Raw genomic sequence first — 20,245 nt, 5'->3', positions numbered from 1 at the left:
CTTTGAAATTCTGTTCAATTTTAACTCTTGGACTCTTCCAGAATACGTGCTACTTTGGATACATTTAGTAATTTTATAGTGTTTAATTTAGGCCTGAGTAAGCAGTGTTTTATTTATACAGTATTTAACGATCACCATCTCTAAAAATATAATGTATAATGTAAACTATATTTACAGTTGTAGAAAGCATTATCAGAAATGCTTGACAGACTTCTACCTTTTAAATATTTTAGTAGGTGTGTACCTGCTGTATAAAGCCTACATTTGCTTCTCTTGTGGGGCTTAGTTTTATTATTAAATTACAATAAATCAATGCAACATGAATTTGAATATAAAATTTCACAACATTGACCAGGTTTTTAGGTGAAGAAACTCTTTCCCAGATGCTAATTCCCTGTGTCCCTTCATGACTTTTTTTATTTTAGTTTGACCTGCAGTAATTAGTAGGGGTGTGTGAAACAGGCTGTATTTGATTTGGATTCAGATTTGGCCTGAATTGGGGACAGTGATTCGATTAATTGATTCGGATCACTGTCCCCAATTCGATTCAGCAGAATCCAAATATGAAGATTTGATACTGATTCGGAGAATCAGCAATTTCGCCATAGAGACAGCTTTATATGTTTTTTCTACATACCTTGAGGTATCAGGCATGACTTGTGAACATTGTGATAGTGGGGTGGATGAAGTGTCCCACAGGAGTGCAGGGGCCCCCCTGCGTGCTTGGCGGTGAACACGGAAGTGGACTGGAAGTAATTCCAGTCCGCTTCTGGGTGTGCTGGAGAGCACACTGGGGGGCCTCCCCTGTGCCCTCCCAGCTTAGCAGTCAGCCACAGGGGACCCCATGTACCGCCCCAGACCCAGGAGGCACCAGTCACTGAGCGGGGGGGATTCAGGGGGTCCCCTGCGTGCTCCCTGCCAGACCCAGATGTGGACCAGAAGTGCTTCTGGTCCACTTCCAGGTTTGCTACTGAGCACGATGGGGAGCCCCTCACGCTTCTGTGGGACACTCCTTCAGCCACAGCGTTCACGAGCCGCCTGGTACCTCGAGGTATGTCGAAAAAACTTTTAAAGCTGTGTCTATGTCTGAATCTCTGAATATTTCTGAATCTCTCTGAATCGATTCAGAGGGTTCTGATTCAATTTGGAGAGATTAAAGGGACTCCCGATTTGATTCAGATTCGGAGATTCGGCCACTGAATTGGGCTGAATCTCTGCTGAATGACGTCAGGGACCAAAACTTCGCACAGCCCTAATATTTAGGCCAAAGGTACACATCAGGTTACAGGTCTCTGTATCATCTCCTGGACCTACAGTTTGCCATCTTTTCATAAAATGCCTGTGATTTTTGTTTTTTTAGTGCGTGTGTTTTGCCTTAGCTCACTGTTTCATATTTGTTGCTCTTTTTTAAAATTATGGATCTTTGAGAAAAATGGGGTTTTGCCCTATTTTACTCTGTTGTTGAGTAAACAGAGCAGGTTAACTGTATTGGTTACAATGGTTACAGCTTGAACAGAAGCTGACAACTGCACAGCGTTGTTTTTTGCAGTACCTGCCACTAGAGCTAATATTTTATTTTATTGTGGTCCTGCTTTGGGTTTTTTTATTTATTTAATCAATACTTTCCAGTGCAGCAGAACTTTACATTTGGGAAAGTCCTATACTGTCCTGGCAGGGTTTGCTGAGAGAGATTTTCAGTCCAGTATTGCTGCAGCTACATAAAGGCCCATATCCTCAGCTGGAGTAAGTTGGCTGGAGTTAACTGAGCTATGCTGGTTTACTCTAGATGAGGATCTGTCTCCAAAGGATTAAGATTAAAAATGGAGAGTGAAATTCTGCACAAATATACAATACATGCAGCCCCATTGTAGTCCAATGGGATTGTGCTGGAGGCATAAATCAGCAAAGAATTTGGCACAGAATTTGTACTTGCATTGCTGTGCCAGATTATATTTGCGGAGCCAGGCACAGATTTCTAAATATGGTTAAGTCAGTAGATGATCATATCCTGTTTGTAAGCTCTTAGAAAACTGCTTCTGCAATAGAGTGCCAAAACAGCCAGGCAAACAAACAACAACCTTTTGAAATGCTACACTTAATCAATAAAATAACCACTTTCAAAAGCTTTATATTATATCTTGTCAGCATTTCAGGATGAATTTGTTGCTTACAGATGAGTAGTTATGGACTCATAAAGGCTCAATTAGTGCTCCTGGTTTCTATTGTAGCTTAAAATGAACCTGTCATCTTGTTTCTTGTTTCAGTATGAGCTACTGAAACATCATTTGAAAGTGCAGCCTGAAAATGTATCAGATGCATTACATCTAATTTTAATCTCTACAGGGCTTTAAAAATTTGTAAGATAGTAAGTTTAAGAAAATATTCGTTTTCTGCTTATAGATGGAGAGAATAATCGGTAGAGAGAGACATTTATAATTGAATAAATCTATATCAGGTATTTTCCACACAACCTGCTTAGTTGTAGCTTTCACATATTTATCAATCTGGAGGCACTGACAATTGCTTTTGTGATTAAAAGTTGGCCATTGCTCTTTTTTCTTTTGCTTATTTCGTTTTTTCCCCCGTAGACTGGAATGTTTTGTTTCTAAAAGAAACCGCTTTTCTGCCACCTTTGCTTAGAATCACCGAACTGTAAAGTTGGAAGAGACCTTGGGAGGTCTACTCAAGGCAGGATCATATTCGACTAATCAATCATAGCCAAGTGTCTGTCTAACCTGCTCTTAAAACCATTCAAGGTTGGGGATCTCACAGCCCCTCTGGGTGGCTTGCTCCAAAGCTTAACCACCCTCACAGGGCGAAAGATCTTCCTAACAGCCAACCTAAATTTCCTTGCTGCAATTCAGCACCTTTTATCTGTGCCCTGTCCCCTGCAGCCATAGAAAATAGCCCATCTTCATCTTCCATATAACCACCCGTCAGATATTTGAAGACTTGTATCAAAAGCTCCCTCTGTCTCATGTTATTCTTTAAATCTGTGCAATGTATAAGTAACATCCTACAGTTCTGATTTGATGCTATATTTATCTCATAGTTTGGATAGATGCAAATGATTAAGATTGAAAACTCTATACATGTATGGGTAGCAGAATCACTTCAACTTTAACCCTGCATCATAAAGGATCAAAGCTGGAGTGATTTAGCTCATGTGTATTGCTGTAGGATTATGCACGGTAGGGCTGCTGTGTGGTCTGGAGCAGCAGCACCTCTTCTTCCCCTATTGAACTCACTACACGTGCACATTTGTTTATACCCTCCATCATAATTCAGATTAGATGAAGAAGGAGAAAGATAAAAACATTATTTTTTTAGATGTTGGCAAAAATATACTCAAGTCAGCAAGGTATCTTCTAATTCTCCCACAAGTACCAATGAATTTGAGGCAGGGAATTTATTTCCACTGGGATTCAGAAATGATTTCTGAATCTATCTAAACTAATCTAGTTTAATTTTTGGTTACACAATGTTTTTCTGTTGATGAAACTATTTATTGGACTGTTCTCTTCTAAGCTTATTTGTCCATTTCTCCCAAGGAAATGTCTTTTTTTTTCCCCTTGTCATCTTCATTTTTAAAGCCACCCATTGATTTAGCATGCTATCAGGGAGGCAGGGAAATGTCTTAATGTTTTTGCCTTTAGATAGAATGCCAGGGAGAGAGAGAGATTCATGTTTCAATTAACAATGAATTAATAGAGACAAATGACAAAACCAACTTATTCTAATGATAAATCATTAGAATACTTACTGGTACATGCACATTTTTTTAAGCAGAAAAATTGGTATTAAATAAGCCTTGCTTACCAAAAGATGTAACACTATTTTGCAATTCTGGAACATTTCATGGCACTGAGTTGTTTTAATACAAGCATTTGTCCACTGTGCACAGATACACGGTGAAACTAATAAATAAAACCATAATGAAAAACCCAGCAGAGTCTGTGGTAGCCACTTCATCTGTGAATGTTCAGAAACTAGAGAAATTTGAGACACTGCTTTTAAGAAGATACTTTTAAAGAAATCCTTTTTTTTTCTCCTTGAGAAACTTGGAATGTCTGTTCCCCCTTTCCAAAAACATTTGACTCTTCCTTTCTTTTTTTCCCCAATTGATTTGTTATTTGGAACTTAATATTAATTCTGGCAAGATGAACTGACCAATCTACTTCTTTAAATAATAAATGACACTGAAAAAGATGTATGCGTGCATATTTTGATAGCAGGCATACATTAAATTCTAAAACAGAAATATCTCCAGATTTGATCCCAGCTACTACAACCGGTTCAATACAGGGGTCACTAAAATTAATGGAGGGTGGTGTGTAAAAGTCCAACTTTGCACAACAAAGGGCAGGATTATAGCCATTTCCATGTCTTTCCAGGGTATACTTTAGGAGTAATGTTTAGAGATGGTCACATTTTGGAGAAACCATTTTGGCTAATGCTCTTTATAACAGGGGGCCTGCTCGGGGCTGATCTCAGTGTGGCCCACCCACCTGTTCCTGGGCTAACCACCCACCTTCTCGCCCACCATGCCTTGTTGTTAATTAATAATTTAAAGATGTAATTACACAGGAGGCTGCCCATTTTCTGCCCCGATGCCAGGGGGTGCTATCTGCAGCTCCTTTCCTCCCTTACACCACAGCCCAAGCCTTGCAGAAGGCATCTAGATGTTCTCATTATCACCGGCCCCCACATTGGGCCCCAGAATCCTACCATTGAACCCCACCTGGATTGCTCCCCTCAGGCGGTCTCTTTCGCTGTCATACCGGGCAACATAGCTCCCTGAACCACTTCCCCTTTGGGTGTGATCCCCCCACTGGGACCTTCGGCTCACTAGCCCCGGCCCACCTTCAGGCCAGTCAGAACCCCAGGCGGGCAGCTCTTGGGCGTTCCTCGCGGTGGGCCCCTGGCCCTTCGACTCTTCCGGTCCTGGCCCCATCATGGACCAGTCAGGGGAAGTCCAGACAGGCATGAGTCTATGGCCTTTTCTCTCTCTGTGGGGGTCCACCTTCCCAACTCTCCAACAAAGGGGTAACCCACCTGGTTGTGGGGGCTAGGGGTTAAGGTGCCTGACCCACCTTTCACCAGGGTGGTAACTGGCCTGGCATTTTCTGGGGGCTCTCGCACCACTAGGAGCCTCACCAGGCCACCCACTCCCAGCAGGGTGCAGTTATAGGTCATGCCCAGGACCAGGAGCCTCCTGACCATCCCCTACAGCTCCTCCCTTTCCTCCAGATGATATCAGCAGCCCTCCGGCTAGGTGATGTTGTTGCCTGGCCTCTCACAGCTGAACTGCCTTGTTTATATGGGCAGTTTATAATGGCAGTTTATAATGGTTGCCCTCATCAGGCACCTGGTGGCTGCCAGCTCCAGGCCCTTAAAGTGGCAGGCACAACCAGTGCCCTGCCACACACTTTTTAAGAAATCAGTAGAATGCATTCAAGGCCCACTCTATGAGTTCTTATGCAAAGAAAACTTCACTGAAGTGAAAAAATAGCTTTGTACTTTTAAGATCTACAAATTGGGGCCCTTCATGATTATTGATGGTTATTTGTATGTTACCGAGTTCTCACCACTGTTTGGGACGCTAAATTCTCAGACTACTCATTCAACGTATCTTTTAACCCAGGGGTAGGCAACAACCGGCACAGGTGCCAGCGTGTGGCAGATGAAGGCATTTTACTTGGCACGTGCACCTCAGGGCAGGCAGCAGGGAAGGGGCCAGTGCTCCACTGTTGCAATAATGATTGGGCCCCTTGTAGCTCCCTCACCTTCTTTACCTGGCACACCATCTTGCAAGCCAAGTTTGCGGGTGTTTTTGGCACTCTGTCCAAAAATGTTGCTGACCCCTGTTTTAACCACTTTAAAGGGAAGAGGGAGCTGCTGCTAGGAGAGTATGCATCAGCTATTATATTGTAAATGTTACAGCTGCCTAATTCTATACTTAGACTAGTTAGCTAAATCACTCTAACTTTGATCCTGAAGCCAAAGACATTCAAACATTTTTGAATGTACAAACTTTTAAAAAGCTCAAGAAGGAATCAGTATAAATGATGCAGTTTTCTGTAAGTGGCGTAGTTTAGATTGGTAGCAAACAGAACACACATTTGCCTCTAGGGGATACTTAGACTGGGTTCTGCCATTTTTAAATTAGTCTGTGTGTGCCAAACGTTTGTTCTTTTATAAGCATAGATCAGTTTTGTGTGCCATACTTCTGTTCTGCTACAGGTATATACCAGCTTCTGATCACTTATACAGGTAAAAGTGTAATGACTGTAGGTAGTCTGAATGTAACAAGGTTTTGCTACATTTGTATCACTATAGGATCATGTTGATGTACAGGTTGTATCCTGACAGCCTGTAATATCTTTGGCATTGATATAATTGTTACATCTGTCTAACCCCTATGAAGGCACAGACACTAATAGAATACAAATGACCTTTGTTCATAATGTTTCAATAAAAACATATTTTCTTACATTTCAGATGCTGTTTAAAATTCCTAAAAGTTTTGGGCCTTTTTATCTTTGTCGTTGTGTGCTCTGTAAGTACTGGATTTGCAACATTTTTTTCTGTTTGCTAATTTTAAAGAATTAAGTCAATGTACTGATTTTGGAAGTATCATCACTTAAAGTGCAAATTCTATCTTCGTAAAAGAAAGCAGCAGATTTATGGTCTATTCAGACAACTATCTGGAGGGCTAGCTAACATTAGAAGGGATTATGGAGTGTAGTTTGAAGAGGCATGTTCAGATCATTGGTATAAATGTGTCTAATGGCTGCAAAATAATTTTGGGATGGGTCTCCAAGTACTACTTCAAGTACTATTTTAAAATTGAAGACATTCTTAGACCTTCATTGGTCAAAATGTCTTACAAATAAATGCCTTTCCTTTCCCCTCAAATTTATGTGGAACTTTTGGCAGAGTGGAAAGAGGCCCAAAAAACTGTTAATGGATTGCTTGTTGTGCCTAATGGTTATTAAACTATAGGTGGCTGTAGCACTTCTCATCAGGCAGAGAAGTGCTAGCAGCCATCAAGGGTCCATAGCATTTATTCCTATTTCAAGAATAAAATAAAGCTGGAAGGATCATGGGATTTCTTAACATAGGCAGCGTTAGAAACAGCTATATTTTCTAGCTAGATCTCACAGAATCAAACTTGAAACACATCCTCTCCTTGAACCCTTCCATCCTGACTCATGCCATATTTCTAGTTCCTATATGTCTGTCTTTTTACTTCTTCTCTACTTCTCTTCTTCCTCTGCCTCCTTTCCTCCTCTATCTTTGACTTGAATTCTAATATTCTCATCTCTTTTTCTCCATGCAAAACATTTCACCTGGTGTCTCTCTTTCTTATAAGCCCTCATATGTGCTTCCCACCCCTCATCTCCAGCTCCTCAATGCATTCTTTACTCCTTGCAGTGGCTTTATCTTCTCATTGCTTGAATCTAGTTTGCTCCTCTTAGTCTCTCATTCAAGATGCTCATTTTCCTTCCTCCTGGATTGTCTGACTCTCTGTTGCATCATCATTGCTCTATTTGGGCATATTCAGCAAACTGATCCAACTGAGCATTGCGAATCAGCCAGATCCAGAATTGTTCTATGCTTTCTTTCCTGACTGCTGTGAGAATGACAAAAAAGGCACATGTAGAGCCAGGTCCTATACCACCTGTTAAGCATCAAAGTGTAATCCTAATCCACACTGAGATCATGTTTCCCTGAAGTTCCTTAAAACAAATTACAACTTTGTTGTAAAATACATCTATTTTTGTAACATGCAGTTATCTTAGCCTTAAAACTAAGTCATAGAAAGGCAGTATGGCAGAGGAGGCCCCATGTCATTGTATTAGGTTTTTTAAGAGCATGAGCAATGTGAAATAGGATCACATTTAAGTGCCTTGTAGGTGGAATAGGACCTAGCTCTTTGTTCCTCTGCATCTCTGAAGAACAGAGAAAGAGCATGCAGAAAGGCATTGATTCAGATTCAGCAGCAGTTACACTGTTGTGACAGATGGAAGATAGAGGCAGAGCAGGGAGGCATCTGTAACTCAAGCTAGAAATAGATGTTGCTTCTAGAGAGACACTTTGGAGATTGCCAGAGACACATTTCTGGAAGTGGGTAAAGTCTTTCCCTGCTTCTAGACATGTGCCCAAGAGATTGCCAGGATGTGTCTCTGACAGCAGGGAACCCCAACTTCCCCTGTTTCCAGAGATACGCCCTGGAGATCCTGGTGGCACATTTCTGGAAGAGGGGAAAGTTGGGCAGGTGCCTCTGAGGCTTAAGGGGCTCCATCTTGCATGGGAAATCTGAGGGCCAACACCCTCAAGCCCTGAGAGTGCCTACCCAGGGTGGCTGCCCATCTAGCTCTGGCTGCCCATGCTCTCCTGCCATAAAGTGAATAGACATCTGCCACAATAAAGCAGCACAAATTATTAGTACCTTTTGTTGGGATCACATTTGTAGCATGATAAAGGGTATGGACATCTATTTGCTTTCTCTTTGTGTCATCATAAGAATTTTTATAGTGGCACAAAGGGAACAAAAGGTGACATCTGTTTCCATCCTTAGGAAACTTTGCTGCTGAATAGCTAGAGTGAAGTTCTTGACTGCTATGTATATCTATGAATCTTGGGGTTGCAATTGTTTTGGACAGGAGAAAGTTACCCTCTTGTCTTCATGAGGGATCTTACTCTGGCAGTACTCCTCTATCAGAGGGCACAGTGGGCAATGGCTGTATTCCCTCGGCTAGGACAGATAGGCTTTTCAGATACGCCTCTAAGACCAGCTCAAAACTTTATCATCAAAATTTGATTAAAATAAATAAAATGTGTGAGCTTGGAAGATAAAGTATGTCGTCAACACCAGTGGCCCTTATAGATCACAGGCCTGGTTTTAAATCTGGAGTTACATGTACATATATATGTTGTGAATACAGGATCATTGTGTATTCACAACATGCTCATGTATTGTAGTGAATTATAAAAGCCTTCCATGAATCATAAAGGAAAATGCAATATTTTATACTTTTAAGATGGCTTGGGCAAATGTTGCTAATTCTTTAACAATTCAATGTATGACTTTTTGCATGTTTTCATAGATTTTGTTTAGCACTTATCCAGATCAAGGAGTCTCCTGGCAGATGTTGGCTGTGTCACCTTTGGAAAGCTACTGTATCCTTTATCAGATATTTGCTTATAAGAACAGCACTGCAGTTTCATTGGTAAATTTATATAAAAAGTTTTCTTTGTTGCTTTGTAATTTAGATATTGAAAGTGTGTTTTTTTAGTGTCTGACACTGTACAATAGAACTGCATCTAAAGTGAAAAAGGTAGTTAATTCACCAACCTATTTCCAAAGTAATTCATCCAAATAATAATAAAGCATACCACTTGCCTTCTGCTTATGTCTTGAAAAAGGAGCTGAATTGTTAAATGAAGGCTTGCAAAATTATGCAAAGTATGAGCAAGAGGAGCGTAAGGTCCTGGTGAGATTAAAGGCCTAAACTAGTGCCCTAAAAGATATGCTTAGTATAAATTAAAATTAAACTATTTAAAAAAACATTTATAAATAATCCTTAACTGTAACAAACATGATGGACAGTATCTTTTGTTGTTGTCTAATGCATTTTCCATATTTTAAGGCAAATTTAAGTAAGGTGGATGATTTAAGCAGAAGCTTTGATTAATTACAAGGCTTGATGAATTAATTAGTAAGAATTAGCACAGAAATGTATTACCACTTATGTGAACTGTTTTTTGCAAGTGAATAATTGGTTAAATGCAGCAATATTCTTCTGTTGAAGATAATTTTTTCGTGGCTTTAAGTCTAAGTATTTAGACAATGGGAAATGAATAAATACAACAGATCAGAAAGATTAATAAGTATGAACAGGCTTTCAAGTTATCTATACATATTACTGTGAGGTATTTGTTTTTGCTGACTTGCTACTGGCTGTGCTTTAGAATGATTGTGCTTCATTTGTATTATTATTTGACAAATTATTTCTATAGTGTTGTGAGTTTGATTTTTAGAGCTCAGAAAGACAGGTTTGTGCTCTGGGGAGCCCATGTATCCCACTGCACGATACAAATAGCTCAAGTTTATTATACATTGTGCTTTATAGCCTGAAGTTCTCTGGTTCAATTCCTGACAGCAAGTATTGCATGCTTTTTCTCTTATATATCCAATTTCCTGTGGATTGGATATATAGGGTTCTCTTCTTTTATAGGTGCATCTTCCATTAATGGCTGGCCCATATAGAGGGATGTTTCTGTGGGATGCTGAATTTGTCCCTGACATTTAGGAAGAATAGAGCAGAGTCCCAGTAGAGTGATTCTCCTTGTAGGATGTATATGTTCTTTGAAGCAAAGACTGTGTTGTCTTCTGTTTAAAAAGGGCCTCATATATCACAGGGTGGGAAAAGATGTAAGGGGATGATAGGGTAGGACAGCCTTTACTTGCTCCACAAGTGGGGTGAATTCAGATGAATTGTACTGGAGAGTAAAATAAAAAAGAGCTGAACTTCCTGAAATCCAAGTTATCTAGCGATCCAGAGCTTATATATGCTACAATATAAGAAGTGCTCTACTGGGTCAAACCTCTGGTCCATCTAGCTTAGTACCTGTCTCTCTCAGTAGCTAATGGAGGATGCTAAGGGAATCAGAATTTAAGCAGACTGATCAGCATCCTGCCCCTCTTTCGCTACAGCATGCTGGAAAACTTCCAGTGGAAAGTAATTCCAATGGTGAAACAATATATATATGTTTTAAAATGGTATTTCCAATTCCTTCATTTTTGGCCAGGCACGCAGACAATACTTAAGCAAATTTTCTCTCTCTCTCCTCTCCCATGTTGGTCTGACAACATAAAACCAAAATTGGAAGGGGTTTATGCCAAAAAACCTGCTTTTCTTCCAGCTTTGTATTCTTTCCATCCTTTCTGTTTGATACATTTTCTCTGTGATGCCTGCTACTTCTCAGCACCAGAATTAGTTTGGCTGGAGGCAATGCCTCCCCTTTCTGACTGTCAGTTGGGAATTATTTCTTCTGGGTGAGTGAACAAGCCTTTGCTTCTCATCCCAACTGTCTCTACTCTCTTCTATTTTCTCTTCAGTCTTTTCTTGCTTGTTTCCTGTTGTGGTCTCTCACCTAGTTTAACTGCATTTTTTTCTGCTCTCATCATCTTTGGTCTTATTCCTCCAGAATGGTAGCCTCTCTCTTGATTTTGCCTGCCCTGACGATGCACATGTAGCATGTAGCAGTGGGGGTGGCTAGGCTGAGGCTGTCAAAGCAATACCAGAAAACCCTTGCAAGTTAATGGCAATTTCCCACATCGGTAAGATTTATTTTAATGCCATTTTGATCGCATGTGCATTGGGATTCTATGTCAGCACTGATTCCAATGAAACAGATTTAGTATCATTTTTAAAAAAGGTGATGCTGCCGTTCTGTGTTTCATCTGTGACTTTATTGGCTCAGAAGTGTTTTAAATGGTAACAGGGCCCTCTTTTGCAGGAAGCGAGGCTCAATACACTCTCCCAAGGAAGTCTGTGAAGCATTTTCAGATCTTTGAATAAAAGGCCACATGTTAACTGCAAGTGATAATTAACAAGAAGCTCCCCTTAGGGAACTGAATTATAAACATAGCAGAAGAGATGCTGCCTGTGCTCAGCGTAGGCTGAAATACCCTAAAACATTAGGATTTTTGGCCTCCTGTAACTTCACTGCCATCAGTGACCCAGGTGACAGGAGTCTCTTAATTACATAAAGTGGCAAGTGAAATTTCTCTTGCTTTCTCCTATAATGAAAATAATTTTGGATGCTGTAGAATGTTCTGAAATGCTGGATATACTCTACTTTCCTGCCTGTGCTTTGATTTTAATAACTTCTGCCCTGACCTATGCAAAATTTTCAATTTTTATACAGGTGATGGAGCACAGAGAGCTGGAACAGATCAATGCACTATTATAGAAGTAGGCTTTCTGAAATGAAAAAGTAATTGGAATTCTTGTATGCTAATAAGTTATAGCATAATCAGCCCTCACCCTCATTTAAATAAGAGTTTGTGCAGGTTTGATACAGTGCTTGCTTTTATCTTCCTGCACGTATTGCCATTGTCTGTATTGTAATGTCTCCTCTTAATACTAGAAATATTTGGCTTCTGTAATAAATGTATTAGAGAGAAACTTTTCATGTTACTTTGCATTGCAATCCTGAGACTCCTCCAAATTCTTCCAAAACCTGAGATGTGAGTTTCACACATGACCTTCCTTCCAGTGTCCAGCTGTCAGTTCCTGCCTTTGCTTTGTCAGTCGTAACAGCTTTGAGATCTGCTTGTCCACAGTCCCCTCAACAGCTCCCCTATATTCTCTGTTGCTGAGAAAATAGTTTGAAGGCTCATCTTGTAGCTAACTGAGTTTTAGATGAAGCTTAGATCAGGAAAAAAGCAAGTATCTCTCTCAAATTAGCCAGTAAGTGTTGCTTTTCACTGTATAATTACTTATGTTCCTTCAGGGCATGCATGAATGATTTAATGATGGATTCTGTTCTTGCAAGGTCTAGGATCAAGAGATCAAGTCCGAGAAATGAAGGAATGCATCTGATTATTAATGACATATTAAAACTTAAATTGTGATGTCAGATATTTCTGCTTAGTGATTTTCAACAAAACTATTTAGAATCCTTCTGCATATGTGGGATGATACTGAAAAAATGAAGATGTTAAGTGGGAAGAAAAAGAATGAGAAAAGCTGAAGATGGCAGTTATCAGAGTCCCAGCGGAAGGTACATGAATTTTTAATTGAATGATCAATTCAACTACGTTAGTCATGAAGCAAACAGAGGTCACTGTAAAACGTTTTAATCATACTGCCATGAAGAGCTGGAGGAAAGATGTTTATTGGTATTATCAGAAAGGATGTTTCCTTTCCCTGAACAAAAGAAAAAAAAAATCTAAGATGCAAAGAATATGCTCTGAATGTAATTTGTTCCTCTGTATTTAGAGAGAACCCAACAGAATCAACTCTTTATTTCAGGGATCATTGTCTTTGCAACTTCCTTAATCTGGTTTATCACTTCTTGGTCACATCTTACATTAGAACACATTTCATGCTCACAGATAAAGTTTGCAAGGTACTGAGTATGCTGGTCCCTTTCCAACAAAGAGCGATGGCACATTCTTGAAGTTGGACATGTACCATAGTGAAAGCACCGGATCAGGATGGAAGAGTTTAGTATCTTGCAGGATTCAACCCTAAATGTCGTAGTAGTATGTGTGTTGGGCAGGAATGTTCATGACTTTCAGGCTCAATTCTGAGGAATGATGAAAAAAAATATTAAATCCCTTGATAGGAAAATAATTACATTTACTCAGAGAAACACAGCTCAAGTTTTTCACAGCAAAGGTGTTTTGAGAAGACTGGATTCTACTTTTTATAAAGGATATGCTGTGCTCTGATACAACAAAAGTAGAATGACAACAGGTTCCCTTAGTTCTGTTTAGAGGGAATTAAATCCAATGGGATTTTAGTTTTAAGCACCTCATCTGCCACAAGTCTAAATTCTTAAGTTTAATTTGTGATGACTTTTGCTAGCATTCTTTCTGATGATGCTATACATGTACATGGAAAAATGGGAGAAAAATATCTGTGCATTTTCAACTTTATTGGAAGAAAATCTGTTTTGTATGAAGGCACTACTGTGTTTAACTTTTAAAAAAGGTTTCCTTTTTCCTTTAATTTTGAGCCTTCTTTGTAATGGCTTTTGAATGTGTCATCTATGTAATTACAGGATTTATTTTAACAGTTTTGTGTAAAAGGAAGCTGCCATAATTATGCTCACCTGAATTTTTTTGGAAATATAAATTATTGGCTGCACTCATAATGGCATTCAAGCTGTCATAGGTGCCCTGAGTCACTGGGTTAATGAATAGAGGTCAGCAAGCTTTTTGAAAGATAACAATTAATGCCTCTTGTTAAAGCTGTTGATATGGTTTCAACACAGACTTGTACAACTATGCTGGGGTTTGAAAAATGTGATGGCAAGCCATATTTGAAAACTGAAGACAAGGGTAGGAATTAGTAATAAGTTTGATAGGGAGGGAATGTATATTTTCCTGTTTGGCACGGGTTTAAAGAAATATCTACTGACCTCTTTCATTATTTCTTTGGGGTTTTTTATGTAATTAATCCTGTTAAAAGGAATAATGGAGTGGATTCTTTGCTTCTAAATGGTGTTGGATTGACTGTTTTGATGAATTCAGTGCTCTCTTCAGAAAACGGTTGTAGCATGGGCATTGCATGCATTCTGAAAGTGGCAGTATATTGCCACCATGACCTGCTAAAATCTATTTTTAAGCCTGAGCGTAGTTCACTGCCTCATTCAGGCTTTCTGCTAAGTACTAATGAAGGTGTGACATTTTGCCTCTTTTAAAGCTGTAGGAATTTTGGCTATCCAAAGGACGAGGAAACCCGCCTCTCCCCCAAACCCCATCTTAGAACACAGTTGGAGCATGGTCCGTCAGGATGACCTTTGATATTTCACTAGAGCTCATTAAAAGTGGGATAAAGGGCTGTACTGTAAATATTAACATAGCAGGAACAAGGCTTTACAAATTTAGTTAGGTCATGGTTTTTCTTCCTCTATTTAAAACCCTTCAGTGTATCAGCAGCAAAACATCTTTCACATTCATTTATACCAGGTACAATGAACTTGTAAAAAAACTGCAATATGTTCTGCCCCTTTGTAAAGTGTTCCATGAACTGTTAGAAGTGAAGATCTTCCTTCACTATGCATTAAAGAGCTGTCTAAAAGCTATGATGTCAATAGAACGTCGTTCTGTGCTTGATATTAAGCCTCTCTTTGGGTCCTCAGTGCTGACATTTCGTTCTTGAAATTGTGAAACAATTGGGTATTTTTGTGGATTAATTACTTCAGCATGGTGTTTTTAGGGTCTGTATCCCTTTCTTTATGCATCCTAGCATTTCTGGTTCTTTCTTGACTTCTGCTGTACCCTGAGAATAAATCATTATTGAGCTATCCACATGGTTTCCAAATCAACATTTGCCAGCACTTGTGAACAAAACTGCCTCCTGCTGAAGATGCCAACAGGGATTTCAAATGTCTCAGTCAAGGTTGTAATTGATGGAAATGTTATTCGTGTTTAGTTTCTTCTGTGATTGACTTCCTCTGCAACTAGCACAGGTCTACAGCAACAAAACAGCCTCTAAGTTAAAGTGGGGAGGAGGTGGTGACACAGTTCCCTCCATCTTTTCTCAGCCACACTAGGAGGGTTCTTTTAGCAGCACGGAGTTTTAAAAAAATTGCTACCTCTGATAGGTATACTTTGTAGAAAGGGATTTTTATTTTATTTGTCTTTTATCCTGTGAATGATTTCTTTTGCATTGGAGAGACTGCCTGGTATATTTTGTATACATATGTTAAATATTATACTGTATTTCCAGAATTCATGCAATCTTATATCATTTACACTCAGTTTCACCCTTAACTGGCTTACCTTCAGCTCTGAATCTAACAGATGTTCATGACTCTGCCCTACTTAAGTTAGAACTAGGAGGACCTTTTGTAGCAGATGTGGTTGATCGGTGGACAGAGGAATATATTACAGTGCAAATTGGAGAGATAGAAGACCCTAGATCTAGGAGAAGATGGCAGCAGCAGGTGATGGTTTTAACCTTTTTTTTGGCTGTAAAATGTGGATTTTTGCACACGCTCACATATGCAGACATATCTATTTCTGCTTCAATTTCCTTTGACGTGAATGTTATATGTGAATGGATCCACACTACTGTTTGGTCCCAAGTATGTACAAGCTATGTAAAATATGTGAACAGTACCATAAACCATTTTCACTTACCTCTAATTATTAATATAAATTTAATTTCCTTGCAGGTCTTGTATAACTGGACTCTACCTTTACTTTCAAGAAGAAATGAGCAAGTTACCACAACTAAAACCTTTGAGATACTAAACAGGTTGGTTCTCAGATTAGAAAAAAACAAATGTTTCATATGAACTTTTAGACTTGATTACTGTAAAAAGGTATTTTATTTACTTTAAAAATAAAAACTATAAAGTTTCATTACTTAGATGTCTTCTGTTTGGCTTTACCGCATAAGCTTTACTAATGTTTTTAAGTAAGTTTTGAAAGCTAATCATCCTATTTATTTCTTGGATCATTTTACATTCCAAAACATATTTTCTACAGATTTGGTAGTAAAGATTCCTAAAAGTTACTTGCAACTTTTAAATTTAATAAGGAAATAATTTTATAGTATTTAAAGCTCTCTCTCTCTAATCTTTGCTTTTATAACTAATGCGGTTTCATGCTGTAGTGAAGCAGAACTTTTCTTTCTTTCCACAGTAAGGCCATCTCCATAAACATTCAGGCTTTCCTAAAGGAGTCTGAAATTGTTCCTCTGTCTATGAAGTATCAGTATCTTCATGCAAATATAGAGACACAAGTAACGATTGCATCAATCATCTTAGCAGGTGTTTATGTGCTGATCATACTAGAGGTAAGTGAGTGGGGTTTTTTTCCTTATTTTTTTTCCTTATTTGAAGCAAAGAGCGTTATCATTTTTGGCAATTAATATACTTTCCAGTTTCATGTGTGAATCCTTGCTGTGACGACGTATGTTACTTAGGGCACAAACAAGACTCCCAAATATGTTTGAGGAGATCAACATGAATATCACCTAGTCCCAGCTGCATTACTAATAACTTCATCTACTGTATTGTAACATTCTAGGTCATTTTCCCTATAAAGAACCATTTTTAGAAGGATTATAACTTGGCTTCTAAAAGAGATCAGCTAGGGGTTGAACATTGGTGGATAATCTCAGTTTAAGCAAGCAACTCCTTCAGTTTAGAGGGGAAAATCACTGTCTGTTCCATTTCTAGAATATCTCAAAACAAACTGAAAGACGGTTAATTGGTATTCTTCCATCTGGCAGTACTCAGGCTCCTCAAGGATATAAGCAAAGCATTTCCTCTGGTGAGAAATGTGATCATTCAGTGTGATGTTACCTTAGTTCTTTCAGAACTGATAGCCCTTCAATTTGTACCAAGGGCAACCTGCTTTTTTCTCCTTCGGTCTATGTAAGCTGATTTCTTGGTGATTATTACTTTGGCTAGATACCTGGGTGGGGTCCAGGCTCTGCTAGTGGGTTTACCTTATATTTTGAAAAAACTGCCCTTGTAGGGTCACCTTAATTTCTTCCTGAAGGTTGTTATGGAATTCCATCCAAGTTAACAAATTCATCCATCAGAATGCACTTTTTGAAAGTGAAGTCATTGCTACACACACTTAGGCGCTAGGGAGGCCTTGTCCTTTTACTTTCATAAGGCTAAGCTTTCCCCATTGCTGTGTGTTATGCTAGCTGACAGATCAAAAGGCAAAGTGATTTTCACCTCAAGACCATCTAACTAGACCCTGAGCCATGTTAAGATATGCTTTGAAGTCTCTGAAGTGGCCACTTGGTGATTAGAGCTTGTTCCAGCAGAGCCCAGATATATTTGGTAGCCTGTCTCTGGGATTCTTTCCCATGACAGACACCTGCAAGGAATTCCCTATGCATATTCATCAAGTATTCTGCCATATGGAGACCTACTCAAAGGAGAGTGAGAGAGAAGTTCTTGGTAACTGGAGTTCTTTGAAATGTACTGTTTTTATACACATTTTTCATTCTGCCTTTTCTTCTGGCCTGGGCACACTGAGATTCTGTGGCTGAGAGCAAGAAGCATGCTGGCATCCTTTATGCCCATAGTACAGAGCACAAGGAGGTTGAAGGGTGCATGCTCACTGTGTGGCTATTGTTAGGGCAAAAACACTGTTGAACTTTAGTACTCAAGGCTCATGAGACACGTTGCCTTTGTGAACATTCCCACTTCGGGTGTCAACAGTGGGAATTTTCTTAAGGGCAGCATCTCTCAAAGCACTTCAGTTACTGTTAAGCAACTTCTCTTTTCCAATCAAATTTCAATAGTAGAGTCAAGTGCCACATAACAGATGCTTAAACATTCAGATTATTTGCTTTGCAGAATGGTGATTTATTTATCAGGCTAAAGCAGGCTTTGGATACTTCATAAATGTGTGAAAAGATAACATGATAAGTGTTGAGGGGTGAGATTGGATTTTGATTTAAATATGTATATGTTGGCAGCAAAATGGTCAAATAAATCTTAATGCACTTTAATGCAGCTTTTATTCTAAACAATCCGTACAGTTCATCGGCAATGGCAAAGTATTAGCATCTGAATGTATATCATGACAGATTTTTTTGTTTGGGTGGGTGTTTGCATTTTATAGAAAACCACTCTTCCATAATTCACAAGAACTTTCAGTGAGTGCACCTGTAAATCCTAGGAAGAAAAACTTGGAAATAAATGAACCCTTTTGCTGTTTCTAAGAGAAAGGTTACATAAACCATTGTTTGTTTTTTTTTTAAATATCAAGGGATAAATTCCATCCTGGAATTGGTTTCAATAGTCTGCTTTGCAGATTCATAGCTAGAAATTGCTCCCGTGGGTTTAAACCCCTTCCCCCCCAAACAACAAAAAACAGAATTCCCCCCCCCCCAATTCTTTATCATGTTTCTGCCAACATTTTGTTTTGGATTTTAGTTTTCAGAAGGGTTAAATCTTCAGAAATGCAAAAGTTACACTGATCTGGCAACAATAAAAATTGAAACAAATTCTGATGATTTTCTGGTTCACTTGGTAAATCACTTTCAGAGCTTTGATGAAGGAATTAGGATGGGTAATAATGGGTTTAACTAACATACAATATTTTAAAAAGTGGCATCAGTCCTGTGCCTTATAGATGTGTGTCTTATTTACCACATATCTACACTTCTGTTTGTTCTGTTGCCAGTTGTCACTGTCAAATAAATCAATTTCTAGTGCTATGGAGACCATCTCACTCATTGCTTTGCCATGTTGAAGCTACTCTTAATTTTTCTGGCTTTTATACTTCTCTTTTATGTTACCAAATTAATTGCCTTTAGTTTTTCTTATTTAATTTCTTTCTTTAGATAGTAGATTGTCTTTAATTTCTATTATTTCATTCATGGTTCACTTATAAAATATTTAGTTTGGATTTGCCTTTCTAAAAATGTTGAGTTAACTTCAAGGAAAAATGGGATACTTTAAGTTCCTGTCTGGGGAGGGAAACCAATACTGCCTTGATTTTCTCCAGTTTTTCTGTCCTGGATAGAAATTTGGAGAAAGATCCAAAGATTTCAGATGCTTATATGAAGCTCGAGCCTGGTTTAAAGGATAGGAACCCCTATTTTTCTAACTCCTGTTATCTGCAGCAGCTCAGTAACAATGGTAGAATTCTACGGGGACTCTCCATGATCAGTGACCATATTTGTTAAACCTCTGTGTTGGAGGGACTTGCCATAGTTTGGTGTAGAGATGGGCAAAAATTTGTCCTGGTTTATATTTTGCCTAAACCAGTTTATTTCTTCATTGTCATTTCACTTGCAGTAATGATTTTATAGTGTGGAACTAAGGGAATAAGATATTCAAAATTATTCACATTCATACTTGGGGAAATTTTGCACTTCTGCACTTGTGCTATAACAGTTCATAGGGGAGTTAATTGGATTTACCTATAAGCAAAATTTCTATCTAGTGCTGATACCAAACAGTGATAGGAATCACAGTATCTTATGAGATCTTCAGGCAAGAACTAAGGGCCTTATTACACCTTACATGGAGAGCCACACAAATGTTAATGGGTGTTAGTGCTAGCTCGAGTTTGGAGCAGTCACACTTTAGGCTAGCAGCAAAGGCCTAGACGGCTGAAAGGTGGTAATCCTACCCCTCCGCCTCCCCCCCATCCACACATATATTCTCTGTTGCACCAGCTCCTGCTGTATATGAGGAAAACCTGCTAGCCAAGATGCTGTAAAGCAGTTTTCTGTTCCTTCTCCAAAGGGCCCCACCCTTCTGGTCTCTCGATGTTACCAAAACATCAACACATGCAAGCACATGCACTTGCAGCAGCTCAAAAAGAAGTGGTGCAAATTTGAGCCAGGACTTTTTGCCTCAGCGCACATGCTCGGACATGCACTTTTTTGAGGATCAAATTGTGCCACTTGGGGCAAAATAACCCTGCCTGGCTCCTCCCTGATCTGCAGCCAGGGGGAGCTAGAGCCCGGGGCCAGCACCTGTGCTGTCCCCAGCAGTGTGAAAAGCTGCCCTG

The 20,245-nt window shown here is 39.2% G+C and overlaps 1 protein-coding gene across 1 annotated transcript in view; it reads left to right on the top strand.

Annotated features, from left to right (window-relative positions):
- The window catches only part of OCA2 (OCA2 melanosomal transmembrane protein), a 481,929-nt gene that overhangs the window by 85,640 nt on the left and 376,044 nt on the right, over positions 1–20,245 (top strand). The window contains exons 4-8 of the mRNA XM_019525532.1: positions 6,502–6,559; positions 9,114–9,186; positions 15,536–15,693; positions 15,925–16,007; positions 16,397–16,550. Coding sequence (XP_019381077.1) covers positions 6,502–6,559; positions 9,114–9,186; positions 15,536–15,693; positions 15,925–16,007; positions 16,397–16,550 — 526 coding nt within the window. The remainder of the gene's footprint in view (positions 1–6,501; positions 6,560–9,113; positions 9,187–15,535; positions 15,694–15,924; positions 16,008–16,396; positions 16,551–20,245) is intronic.

This window comes from Gavialis gangeticus, unplaced genomic scaffold (assembly GCF_001723915.1).
Source record: "Gavialis gangeticus isolate Ggan-Ray unplaced genomic scaffold, GavGan_comp1, whole genome shotgun sequence".
In the NCBI taxonomy this organism is placed as follows: Eukaryota; Metazoa; Chordata; order Crocodylia; family Gavialidae; genus Gavialis; species Gavialis gangeticus.
Note: the sequence above shows the minus strand (reverse complement) of the source record. Positions and strands in the feature narration are given on the sequence as shown.